This window comes from Olea europaea, unplaced genomic scaffold, assembly GCF_002742605.1.
Source record: "Olea europaea var. sylvestris unplaced genomic scaffold, O_europaea_v1 scaffold2895, whole genome shotgun sequence".
NCBI lineage: Eukaryota > Viridiplantae > Streptophyta > Magnoliopsida > Lamiales > Oleaceae > Olea > Olea europaea.
The window spans coordinates 10,440-23,973 of NW_019247506.1; the positions used below are offsets into that span (position 1 = coordinate 10,440).

A 13,534-nucleotide genomic window follows, 5' to 3' on the forward strand; every position below is an offset into this window, starting at 1 on the left:
TTAGAAACTCACGTTTGAATGTTGAGAATCAACAAATATGATGAGCCTAACCTAATATTTTTAAGGATGATTATATTTCCATTACATTTTTTTATTAAATTAAATGACATTACCTTTATTAATTATCATATTTATATCTTTAACTTTTTCTTAATCACATTCTAATTTTTAACATTTCACTAATAAAAAAAATCTTTTCTTTAATTATATTTTCGTCCACAAATAGTATTAATGTGCTTTAAATTATGGTCAAATATTTAATCACATATTTGCAATATTATTTATTTTGCTTATTAAAAAATACTATGAGCAAATAAGTCTCTTTTTACCTTATCTTAATGAATATTTTGAATCAAAATCATAATGAAGAAAAATTTATTCTAATTTGAAAATTAGAATGTGATGAAAAAGCTTGAAATACAAATGTAATAATATGTAAAGATTATGAATCTTCGTACAATTAAAATATATTCTAATTAAATTGTGGCGTGAATATATTTTGTCTATTTTTTAAAAATAGGATCTTAATTTTTCCTATACAATACAATATAGTCTACTTAGAGCATGTATGGTACAGGTTTTTATTCAATTAATATCAATTTTTTATCGTTATTTCACTATTTTGATAGTTATTTTTGAATTCTTTTCTTATAAGTAGAATTTACTTTATCTCTAACGGTCAAAAAATCAATTAATAAAATCCCTGTCAAATAAGCACTTAAATTATGGTGTGAATACATTTTGTCCATTTTAAAAATATGATCCTAATTTTTCCTATATAAAAAATATATGGTTTAAAAACGAAAAAGCAAAATGCCTTCGAATACACTTTACGGCAGCGTTCTACTTGTTAACCCCATTTGAGTGCGCCGTCTTGTCGGGGACCCTATGGGCCTGTAGCGTCCTGTTTCACCATTTCTTTTCCTGGTTTCTTCGTCGACGCACAATCCTTCACACTCCCACGTCAAAGCTATATCGTGCAGGTTGGAGTTGCTTCTATATATTTTTTGAATGTTCCATTTCCTTTCTTTAATATACTTTCGCTATTTGCTAAATTTGTTAGCTACTGATCGGAATCAAGTTTATTGGAGTTCTATAATTGTGGGTAGTGCACAGATTGTAAATGCCAAATTTCGTTAGTTAAAATTATTGCTTTGTTGATATTCATACTTTGGAGTCAGTAGGTTTTGTGAAATTTTATTTGTATTTTAAATGTAGGATTTTATTATTTTTCTTTTTCTTTTTTATTTTCTTTCTAAATAAATGTTGATGGAGATTCTAGTGTTCAGCTGTGTGCTATTTACTGATAGAACTAAGCTCGTTTTCTACATTTTTTGCTGACTGTTTGCACAATTTGATTCGTGTTATGCTGTGATACATCAAAATATGTGCAACTAAAGATGGTGGGTGGTTTCGTATTGCTGCCTGAAACTTAAGTTTTGATAATATTGCAATCGAGTAGATGCATGCACTTCTCGTAGGAATAATGTCCATTAAGTCCTCTTTGAGTATGGAGTTAGTCTAAACAGATTACAGCCCACGTGGATATATTACTTACAAGAACTCTTTGGTTATACGTTGGGCAATGATCCTGTAGCACTAGGACTTTAGTGTTCGGAATTGTATTAGGTTGCCCTTCTTGATCTCTGTCCCTCATGGACATCAATGTTCATTCATGAGACTTGATATTCATATTTGGCATATTCCGTGTCACGTTTTGAGCTCCAATTACATCTTCAACTCCACTGTAACTCGGCAATGAAGGTAGTTCAACTGTAATCAGTTAAATTGGTAACCAAATTGAGATGAAAATAGAATCTGGGAGAAGGGACAATGACAAAATTAAGAAGAGGGAGATGAGAATGGCTGTTGAATGATTTCAACAAATTTTCCTGAGAAATCAGATTACACAGATTGTAAAGCACGATGCATCCATGGCAGTATGTATAGCCACAAAGCAGAAAAGTCGTGTTTTGCCAAAGAAATAATAAAAGGCAATTTTACCTACTTTATTACGTTCTAATTAACCAAAATGACACCATTCTTCTTATCCAAACGGCACCGTTTCTGTTTAACCAAAACGACGTCACTTCAGTTCCTTCGGTTAGCCTTTTATCCTCCTTCCTTTCCTTCTTTGCTTCACCTGGTTCAACTTCTCTTTTTTCCCCAATGGCTCATTACATGACAGCCCTCCTCACCTTGATCTTGTCCCCAAGATCCACAAAAGCGAAATTGTAATTTAATCCATTTCGCATCCTTCCACGTTGCCTATCTGGTTGAAGGTCAATTTTTTGTATGAAGCAGAAGTCTTTGCACATTGTCATCTTGATAAATATCCTTTCCTTCCTTAGGTGCAAGTTGTCTCCACGCATTCAACTTCAGTGATTTAGTGACTGCCACAACATTGGCCCATGAGAATATAAGCCCATAATCTTCATCAAGACTTCATGATGTGCGGAATTCTTTGAAAGAGAACCTTCTCACAATCTGTCATTTAGAAGGTCTAGATCAAGGGGTCATCTAATCTAAATGTTTCAAAACCTTCCCCAGCTCTAATTGCCTCTTCCATGAAGATTTTATTCGGTAAAACATTTAAGGACCATGGTAGTGGCATTGATGATGATTGGGTACCAATAGGTCCCTCAGGCTGAGTTTGGTTCAGCTGCGGCTTCCTTGTCTGGTTCTGACCAATTCGACATGGAAATGTTGAAGTAGGCTGAATATTGGGTTGATGATTTGGCAGTGGCGGTTAGGGCTAGGAATCGAACTCGAAACTTTCAGGTATTTATTAAGTGGAACCGTTGGGTCCAAATTTAATTATGGAACCATTTGGATTTGGTTTCATTCGGTTCAATTTGGTTTGGTTCGGCTCCATTCGGTTCTCGGGTTCTGTTCTATAATTAACTTTTTAATATTTACAAAGCTATATTAATTTTACTAATGATATGTTTAATTTTAGTTTTTACAAAATAACGCAGTCCAATTTTACGTGTCTTTTGCGTCTGTTTCTGTTGTGTTCTTCATAGTTTTGATCATTAAAATCAGGGGAAGAAAAAAATACGAGCTCACAATAATTAAGAGAGATACTGTCGAACTTCAATTTGATTTCTCTAGAATGGTAGAAATGGAGCTATGGTAGAATAAAAGGTTTGGATAAAACTTTAGTGAATTTAATTAAGTTGGTCTTATACAAAATATTAGAAATAGGAAAATCATATTTTTGGGTTTGAGTTAAATTAATTAGTTAAAAAATTTATTTAAAAAATAAAATAATTTGGTTTATTTAAAATAAATAAATTAAAATTAAAAAGATTCAGTTCTTATTCGGTTCATGATCTAGAATCGAAAATTGAACCGAATCTGTCAGTACTCAATTCAAATACCCGTTTGGGTATTTAAGTTAAAAAGAACCACTCGGTTCAGGTCTGGTTCATTTCAGCTCGGTTCGGAAGTTTTGTCTAGTCCTAGGTGCGATGGCTGAGAACTTGGAACTCCGTTGAAGAAAGAGCTAGAACTGCTTGAGCGGACCGTTCTCTTCACCACCCTTGGATTAAGCAAGTAGTGTAAGCTGGAATCCCGGGGTTTATTTAAATGCATCACCAGGTTGACTTTGTAAGGCATCAATTTCTTTCAACAGTTTTTTAAGCTTTCTGGACTGACTAAAGAACAGCAGTTTTTCGTGTAGGCATCACTTCTGACCTGACATCTGTAATGCCAACAACCTGAGTAGTTCTCCAATTGTCGCCAGTAACCATAATAGGAATTTTTGCTAATTTTTATGAGATCCTCAACTACAATAGCAGCTTCTCTCTTCAATGACTCTGCTACCCCAAGAACACCAATTAGGTTTTTATCATTTATCACAAGTATTCCTGTCCTCGCACTTTCTTCCAAATGTACCACAAATTTCTCCACAAGACTTGGTATGGGCACTTGATTTTCAGTCAGCAACTTTCAGTTACCAACCAAAATCATTTTTCAATCTATAAGGTCATGACTCTCAACCTGTTGAACATCAACATGGTTCACCCTCGCTCTCAATTTCAGCCTCTCCTTGCCCTTTGCCTTCACTTTCACATACAGGTTCTAGTTCTCCACCTTCATCCTCTTATCAAAATTCTTACACCACTCTTTGGAAAAGATTCTCCAATCTATATTAGGATGGCTCGCAAGGAAACCATCATACAAAATGTCCGCTTTACCTTTTAAGTACATTTCAGCTATACACAATCTCAACTCATCTGGAAGTTGGATGTACTTCCTAGCTTTTCCTTCCATTCCTTAGGTTCTTCTCCCCCAAAGTGTGGAAACTCGATCTTAGGCAACCTGTTATTTCCCTTAAAATACCATCTATTATAAGTTCTAGTTTCAGTGTTACTAGCTCCCAGGGTAGATATTACACTCTCAGATCTAACCTTAACCACAGTTTCTTCCACTCCTTTGTTTTTTCTGCTCCATTTTGATATCTGAAGACTACTTGGCCACTAAATTTCATATTTATGATTCATACCTAACATCATAGCTTCAATTTTTTCGTGTCTATGCCCAATTACCTGGAGAGTTTGATCCGTGGAAGCCAACTTGTTCTCCAGCCTGTTGATAGCTCTGAAGGTTGTCCCCAGATCTTCTATTTCCAGATCCAGCTTCTTCAGATGTTCATCCACTACTTAGCCCTTATGTCCACGATTTTCACTTACCCGTTCTAATTCGCCTTCTCTAACACCAATTGTCACGGTTTGAGCTGCAATTAATGCTTCAACTCCACCGTAACTCAGCAATGAAGGTAGTTTCAACTGTAATCAACTGAGCTGGTAAACAAATTGAAATGAAAAAAGAATCGGGGACAAGGGAAAATGACAAAATTGAAAATAGGGGGATGAGAATAGCTGTTGAATGATTTCAACAAATTTCCCTGAAAAATTAGATTACACAGATTGTAAGGCACAGTGCATCCATGGCTGCATATATAGCCACAAAACAGAAAAGTCATGTTTTTCCGAAGCAATAATAAAAGTCAATTTTAACTACTTTATTACTTTCTAATTAACCCAAAATGACACCGTTCTTATCCAAACGGCACCGTTTTTATTTTGCCAAAACGAGCCTTTTCTCCTCCTTGCTTTCCTTCTTCTCTTCACCTAGTTCTGCTTCTCTTCTTTTCCCAATGGTTCATTACATGACAATCTGCTGGCATGCTTATTTCAGTTGGGATCATAGTCTCTTCTCCAAGGTGAAAAAGTAATCTGTTTGCTCATAGCATTCGCACGTGCTTGTCAACAAAACATCCCTTCATTTGCTTCTTCTTTATTTATTTATTTATTTTTTTTCTTTTTTTTAAGGGTTGTGCTTGATGTTGTTGTTAACTATCTAAACTTTATCATTTGCTTCGTAGTGATCTGTTTCTGACGTGCAAAGTGAGCTCGGTCTTAGACTCTAATGTTGGTCGCTCCATCCTTAATAGCATATTGCACACGTAAATTAGCATAGGCTTGTGTACCTTTGACTTAAGAGTATTTGTTCATGAGGATACCGCGTTGAAGTGGAAGTCCTTATTGTAAGAGGTGATTTAATCCCATTTGAATTGATAATGGTGATAGATTCTTCTACGAAGAAAATTTTTGTTACCTGATGGATTGAATTCTATTTGTTGTTTTCTTAATAAAGGATTCTCATGGTAGTCAGCAGGCTATAGAAGCCTAAAGTTGCATTTATCAGGTCCTTGAGGCTCGAACTATCCACATGGACCTCTTTGATTCGAGGTGATTGTTAGACCTCATAGTTTCTTGCTGATTGAGCAGCTGCATATGCACAATCAAACTTGAGCCTAATTCTTGGGAACAGCCTATGGGCTTTCATTTATGATTTCTTCTTTTCCTTTTTGTGTTTGAGAGGTGTAGATTTTCCTTGTATATAGGGGTGGACATGGTTCCATATGGTTCTGGTTCCAAGAAAACCAAACCGAACCATGAACCAACAATTTTTTTTATAATGGAACCAAATGATTTTTTTAAAGATATGAAACCAAACTGAACTGAACCGTTCGGTTTTGGTTTGGATTGGTTTGGTTTTAATTTCATTTCTTAAATTTTTAGATTTGCATCATTTAAATTAGTAATGTATACCTAAATAAGAATTTAAATATCAAACATTTAGGAAGTTCAAATTTCAATCATCAAGATAAAAAAAGTCATAACTAACAAACAAAATATATTCATAATTTGAATACACCAATCAGTTTTTGTTTTCATATAAAAAATTGTTTAATAAGTAATAGCAAAGATTCATTAAATTAATTGCATTAGTTTTGAAGGCACACCCCTACAATAAAGAATGAATTATCAAAATTTTTACATTCCACTTCTACAGGAAACATTAATCGTTTAATATTTCATGAATGTTTATTAGGTTTTCCTCTATTTGTGAAGAATACAAATAACTCATCAAACAAATAAGGTAAAAAAAGAGTTTAGAGATTTTTTAAGTAACTGACTAATTTCATTTTTTGATCTTAAATGACACTCCACTGATTTGATGAAATGCGGTACCGGTATATTGGGACGTTGTGTAAATTGAAAATGAGTGAAAGAGAAATAATTCAATTGAATACAAAATTAGAGTGTAGATAACTAATGAGTTGTTTATCTCTACTGACCCAAAATTGATTAATAAACTGCATTCAATCAATGAGTTATCTCCAATGAATATATAATTAGAGTCTCCGCTAATTATTATATATAAAATTAAATATTAATTTTGGTTCTAGTTTTTGAACTAGAAATGAACCAAAACTAGAACCTAAACCAAATGGTTCCCGGTTTAAAGAACCAAAACCATTAATTTTTTTGATAGAACCGAACCGAACCATTTGGTTTGGTTTAGTTCGGTTTGGTTCTAGTCTGGTTTGGTTTAGTTTGAACATTTTGTCCACCCCTACTTGTATAGTCATTTTTTTATTGAAGCAGTATATTTTACAATTGTTTTGTCTAATGGTCTTCATTTTGTTTTCATATGGATGGTCTAAAAAAGATTTGAGCATTTCCTGAATTTCCTGTTATTTCCTTTTCCTTGTTTAACCAAGTCGTGCTGCGGAAAATGGAGTTGTTGTGCAATTGAATTCTTAGGAATGAAAAATCATTGTCTCCTAGTAATGGACATTTGAACTTAAACTCTGATGTAAATTTTTATCATTTTACAGTGTCAACATCAATTGAGGCATTTTAGGTGTTAGTTCACTTGTAGAGTGTCTTTTTCCAAAAATTCTTTTTCATTGTCCCGCTTGTTTAAGCTTTCTACCTGATCTCTGAGCTGTATTCCTTGCATATAAAACCTTTATATATACACCCCCCCCACACATATATATTCTCTTGTTCCTCGTGTTTATGAAGAGGGTAGGTTGTGAATTTGTATTTTACTACATCGTAAGTTTTTTCAGGTAATATGGATTCTTGGCTTTTGCAGAAAATGTTATTATAGCTTTCCTTTTCTCGTTATGTTAAAGAGAAAGTGAAGCTTCCTACATCCTATGTGAAATTTTAATATCAGGAGCTATATTAAGCTGATACGTGTTGAAACAAATCCTAGCTGACATTATAATTTAATTTTAGTTGACCAGTTTCGTAGAGTCAAAGTAGCTTGAAATTTCAGGTTAAACTGGGACCATATTTAGCTTTGGAGGAGCTCTAGTGTGTCTTCAATTTCCTATATTTCTTTCCCATTCCTTTCTTTATGGGAGGTGGGGACCAGATCTCTTAATATTCATATTTGATAAAAAAGGAAAAATGTATTACATGCGCAAAGTGATATTATATTCATTTACGAACAATTCATAACCATGAAACATTATCACTTCCCACTCAAACGGTCAAACCTCTACGGTCTTCGAGGACTTTACTCCAAAATCTCTATGCTCTACAATACTAAGACTTTACCTTTTAGGGACTCAAATTGTGATTATTTAAATGACTGCAAGTCCTAATCTTCAAAGATCAGAATTAAGGAACGTGGACAAGCCATCTCAAGAGGAGCTTTAAACAATTCAAGCTTGCTGAGAATCATTAACAAGTCTTACAAATTGGTAAAGCCTGGCGCGTGCTCTTTGAATAAGCAGCTTTTGTTCAATTGAATTCAGATACTGCATTAGTTTAAGTGGTATTTGACACTTTCTTAGCTTGAGATGCCAAGTTTGACCAAAACGGAATTTAAATTGCTTTTGGAAAATGGTCTGTGTGATTTTCATTTGATAATATTTTAACAAACATTTAATTTCCTTTGCCTTGTCCATTTGAATATTGCTCTTTTCTTATGACCTCTGTTTTTATGGGATTTTAAGATTTGAACCAGAATCCTGATTTACAGATAAGTCTCCTATCATGGGCACAGAAGAGAAATATCCATTGAAAGAAATGGATTGGAAAAATATTGGAGACTCAACTACCGGAGAATCTGAAGCTGGACGTGTTGGGAAAAAAAGGCTACCAAAAAAGATGAGGCAAATCCCGGATTATTATTTCCTTCCTCGAAGATCTTTATCATTTTCCGTTGCTTTTTATGGAGCATGTATAGTTGCTGGAGTTGGTGCTGGCATGCCGATTGAAACCTGGATAAATAAAAAAGTTAAAGGTATGTCATTTGCTCTAAACTAGTTTCACTTGATTGACTTAGGTCCCTTCTGCAGACACCATTTAGAATTTTCCGTCCAGCTCTGACGAAAAGTACCATCTAAATTAATAATAATATCTATTTAGTGATTCATAATACCGCAAGTCGCTGTAGTTTAGTTTTATCCTGTCCATCTGCGACATTTATCCTCCTCTATGTGTTTAATGTACATGCGATGATTTAAATCAGCGAAGTAATGTTCATTTTTTTACTGATCTGTAGCGGATGGAGGTGTGATCTGGGAGTTTGACAAATAAAGGGCAGATAGTTTTGATATCGTCGCGGTATTGACAGTGCAATGATGATATATGCTACAATTCGTAATGCTTGTAAGGCAAATATGAGGTTCTGTTTTTGACCTTGTGGGTCATGTTGATTTATTTTCTGTGGTTAAGATGGTATCTTTGCAATAGTTTATGTTCACATCACATTAGGTCTCTATCTAATTCAAAGGTTAATATTATGTCTCTAATTCCCCGCTTTGAGTTTTTAGCAATGGAAAATAAAGTGCAATAAAACATGTTTAATATTCCGTATTGGACACGATGAAAAAGATTTAAATCATTGTCGACCTCCAAAGTAGATACTTCAATATAAATGTTGAATTTGGGTTGGGAGGAAACGGGTATGGTTATGGGAGTAGAGCAGGTTGGGCCCCGCGCAAAAAGAAAGAGCTTGGAGCTAGGGTAATGTGGGTTTTTCTGATTGGAACTCAATACAAGTTCCATATTGGCTCATCATCATCCATAGTCATTCCAAGTAGTGCATCCAAAAGGTTTCGACTGTCGGGGGATTTTTTCCTGAAAAATCTAGGGTGGATTTTGATTTTTTACCTATAAGTCAAATTTATTCTTTTATTTATTTGTAGTTGTCACAATACGGTTGGTAAACGGCTTCTTTTGTTCGACCTTCTCTTAAATTCTCAAAATCTCTATTCACTCCATCTCCTTTTCCTTGACATTGTCTGTGACTACATACAATTTGAAATGCATTGACTTTTTCATGGCGTTGAAAATCTTCGCTCTTCTGTAAACTCAAGTATTATTTCAAGTTTTTTATTCTGCTCTATTTATTTAGAATTAAGTTTATTAATATACTTATTATAATAATTTTTTTTTTTTTTGGTAGAAATTATTGTTTCAGTTCTATATTACGTTGGTCCAATTTGCTATTATAATTATTATTCTTTTTCTATAACAGGGATCCCAAGATATTTCAATGCATTTTCTCTTATTGTGTAAATGTTTTTGATGAAATGGAAAAAAGAAAATCTGTAATCTTAAATGAATGATTTCATATTAATTCTTCTTATTTTTTTCCTTGACATAAAACTGTGTGATTACTGCATTGTTTTTTCAATCACAAAACAAAAACTATTTTTTAATATACAAATAATGATTTATTTATTTATTTATTTATCATGTAATAAATATAATAGGAAGATTTTCCTATAATATTAGTTTTCCGAACTCATGTTAGGTTTCTGTACTTGTGCCTTGTGACCTATGTCGATTGGATAATGCTATTTATTACCAGTGTGATAGCACTACTTCCATGGATTGTACGTGATGACCAAAAAGTTTTCAACTGTCGAGGAATTTAAGGGCCTTTTTTGTAGAATTATGATAAAAATCGAAATTTCTTGTTAAATTTATGCGTGGTAAAATGTTATTGATTTACATTTTGAAAGATTTAATTATCAAGTTAAAAGTAATGATGCTATAGGACGCAAAGCCAAACCTCTCATTAATCTTCTTTTGGTGAGTTTAACTCTCTCTCTCTCTCTTTTATATATATATATATATCATGGGTGTCCGGGTCAGTTTATGCACACCACGACTAATTCTACGGGATCCTGAAATTTACAGTTGGGTACTCAACTCAATAGTTTCGAGATGACTCAAACTGATGACCATTGATGAATAAACCCAATGTCTGACCACACAACTATCCCTCAGGGTTTGTTTTGGTGAGTTTACTTGAAAGTCTCTGTTAATTCTTGAACGGATTTTCCAAAAAGCGAAGTTAAATGTATAGATTAATGGTGTGCATGGATTGTTGCTTACAATGTTAGTTCAAGTTTTACAACGAACAATTGGAGATTTGTTTTTAACAGGTTAAAGTCATATTAATAAGAGTATGCTATACTTTTGTTAATTATTATTGTCACATGTATCTAGTGACAGAGGTCTGTGAATGAAAGACCTCATTTCCGTGCACAGGTTGATATTGAAAACTAGGTGTTGGTCCTGGCACGTTTAGAACTATGCTGAGAGTTAGAGTTGATAAATGAGTTCTGAACATAGATATCGTGCACATAGTTAAAGACTTGAATGGAATCTGAAATAGGAGACATACTTGATGACATAATACTTTCTTCAGGTGGCGGGATAGACCTTCTATGCGATGTTTGGAAATGATTCCTCATTGAAAATTAGATGCCTTGAGACATAAACTCAACAATTGTAGACAAATCTAAACATCTGAAATCTTTTTGTTGTTGTGCATGAATTCTAGGAAAACATATTCCTTACCGGAAGAAAAGCTTGTGATCCGCATAAGGTCTTAAAAAGATTAGTAGGTCTAAATAATTAGGCATTGATTTGTTGGCAAATTATGCTGAACCTTTTGTAGGTCAAGGGTTGATTAAGTACACATCTATATATCAAAGGAGTCCAACCAGTAACATGTTGGTAGATGTGATTTTGCTGAAATTGTTAATCTAATTTCTTGAATATATCGATGCTTGAATATAGTAATGCTATTTTGTTGAGATGTATATGGGCATGTTATACGATGTTGTGTTCCATGGTTCAATAGAATTTTTTTAAACTGATTTGAAAGATATGCACGGTCATTATTGTGGATTTTACGAGAAGCGAGATTCTCAACAAGAACTTTATATTTCCGTAAAATAGCAAATACATCAGACTTACAGCTCATAGGATGCATCTATGTAAAACAGCAAAATTCATCAACAAATAACACATAGGAGTGGCACCCGCTAGCAAATGTTATGAGGAGACCTGAATATCAGAGTGTAAAAGAGCTAGTGGTTTGGTCATTTGTCTATGAAGTCAGGAAATGGTAGATGTTTAGCTTTCCCTAGTTGACATGATGAAAGCATGTTAATTTGTAGAATCTTAAAAACATCTCCATTGGTGGTGTAAAATTGGATATAAATTGGTATCTTCAAAACCACTTTTACATTCTCAATTATATTCTGGTGGATGTGAATCCAAATTCCATTCTAATGGAAATTTTTAGATCCACTTTTTGCCTTGAATGGAAAATGTAATTTATATCTCCTTTGCATCTCTCCATTGAAGATGTTTCCAGCCACTTTGGAGATTTGAATCTCTATATTACACCATCATTGGAGATGCTCTAACAAAAAGATAAAGAAGCAAATGAGCTAAGGTTGACTTCGAGGGGTGACCTAGCTTATCATGCCAGCGATCCAAGGTCCTTATTCCTAATTTGGTCTTGAGACAGCATAGCCTAATTGATGTGCTCTTATTGCCAGCAATTGGATAGAGGTCATTCTCAACCAAACCTTGAAGCAGCAGCAGGCTAATGTATCTTGGGGCCATTGAATCGTCGTCTTGGCTTCTTCATATATTGTGGTTGTTACGCTTTGACCTAACAAAGGCATAATGGTTTTCTGTTGCATGTGAATTCTGAGCGTCTTTAAGATATTTTCAAAGTTGAGCAGCTCAGTCTGAAATCCATCAAAATTAAAATCTGTCCCTTGAGCAAAAGATGAAGAATATGATGAAAGGATGGAGTTGTTTTTCTATCCACCAATGAGGAAGTTAAAAAGATCCTAGTCATCAATTGATTTTTCAAGCTGCAGCAAGCTGATCAGAGATGGATTCTACGTCTTCAATGTAATCTGTACAATAGAGTTTGAATTGTCTGGCTTGTTTACCAAAAATATTCATGGATAGCTATCATATAATTATTTACAATAACAGAATTGAGTAATAAGAGAGGACTAGCAAGCGCGTTTTCAATTTATTTTAATCTATTTTTCTTAATTATTTATTTATTTGTGTTTTTTAATATGTATTTAATTGTTTTAAATGTGATTTATTTGTATATTTAAGAAGATACGAGACTCCCTTTGAAATTTTCCCTTACTTTTTTGTTGTTTTAGTACTTTCTTTTTATTTATTTATTTATTTATTTTTTAAGTATGAGGACAAATCTGTTGTTTAATGACCAAAATGGAGGGAATGACGAGTTTTATTACATAGTAGAAAGGCTGAGAAAGAATTATGCTTAAAAAAAATTAAGGATATATAAGTCATGATTTGCAAAGTTTGAGGATGAAAATTGCACGTTTCCCTATAGGGTTTAGTATTTATCAACCCAAATGAGATGAATAGTAATTAGCACAAAATGTCCTTATCTTTTCTTTCAAGTTTATTGTGGAAAATGTCTGTACTTTTCATTTTTTGACATTTTTGTCTTTATCTTTCACCTTTATTTGCGTTGGACGTCTTTTTTTACCAATTTTTAAAGTAAAATGATCAATATACATTCTTATTTAAATAAAACAAAAAAAAAAATAAAGAATAAATTGCAACTATAGGCTCAAACTTTTTTAAAAAGTGCAAATTGGTTTAAATAAATTATTAAAATATTAAAAATAACAAATAAAAAAACTCTTTCTCAATCCTCTTCACCTTCCTTTCCTTATGCCTCCACCACCACCACCACAACCATCGTCACTGACAAAATCACCAGAGCTTACATCACAAACTGTTGCCATCAACCCCAAAAATTTACGATAGAAATTTGATACAAATACTACTCAATTGAAAGGAGATCTAAACTCGTATGCTTCGAACTATCCAAAATCAATTGCATG

General features: G+C 33.5%; 1 protein-coding gene across 1 annotated transcript; it reads left to right on the top strand.

Annotated features, from left to right (window-relative positions):
* The first annotated feature begins 821 nt into the window (after positions 1 to 821).
* On the top strand, positions 822 to 12,678 carry LOC111384306. The gene is made up of 3 exons (XM_023008570.1): positions 822 to 983; positions 8,356 to 8,619; positions 11,988 to 12,678. The coding sequence occupies exons 2-3, from the start codon at positions 8,370 to 8,372 to the stop codon at positions 12,047 to 12,049; spliced, it is 312 nt and encodes a 103-aa protein (XP_022864338.1). The 5' UTR covers positions 822 to 983; positions 8,356 to 8,369; the 3' UTR covers positions 12,050 to 12,678.
* Positions 12,679 to 13,534: the final 856 nt, after the last annotated feature.

Excerpts from the sequence above, each read along its gene's own strand:
- LOC111384306 (XM_023008570.1), top strand. The coding sequence starts at position 8,370 with ATGGGCACAGAAGAGAAATATCCATTGAAAGAAATGGATTGGAAAAAT. Across the intron at positions 8,620-11,987 it reads GATAAATAAAAAAGTTAAAG|ATGTTTCCAGCCACTTTGGA; the intron begins GTATGTCATTTG and ends TCTCCATTGAAG.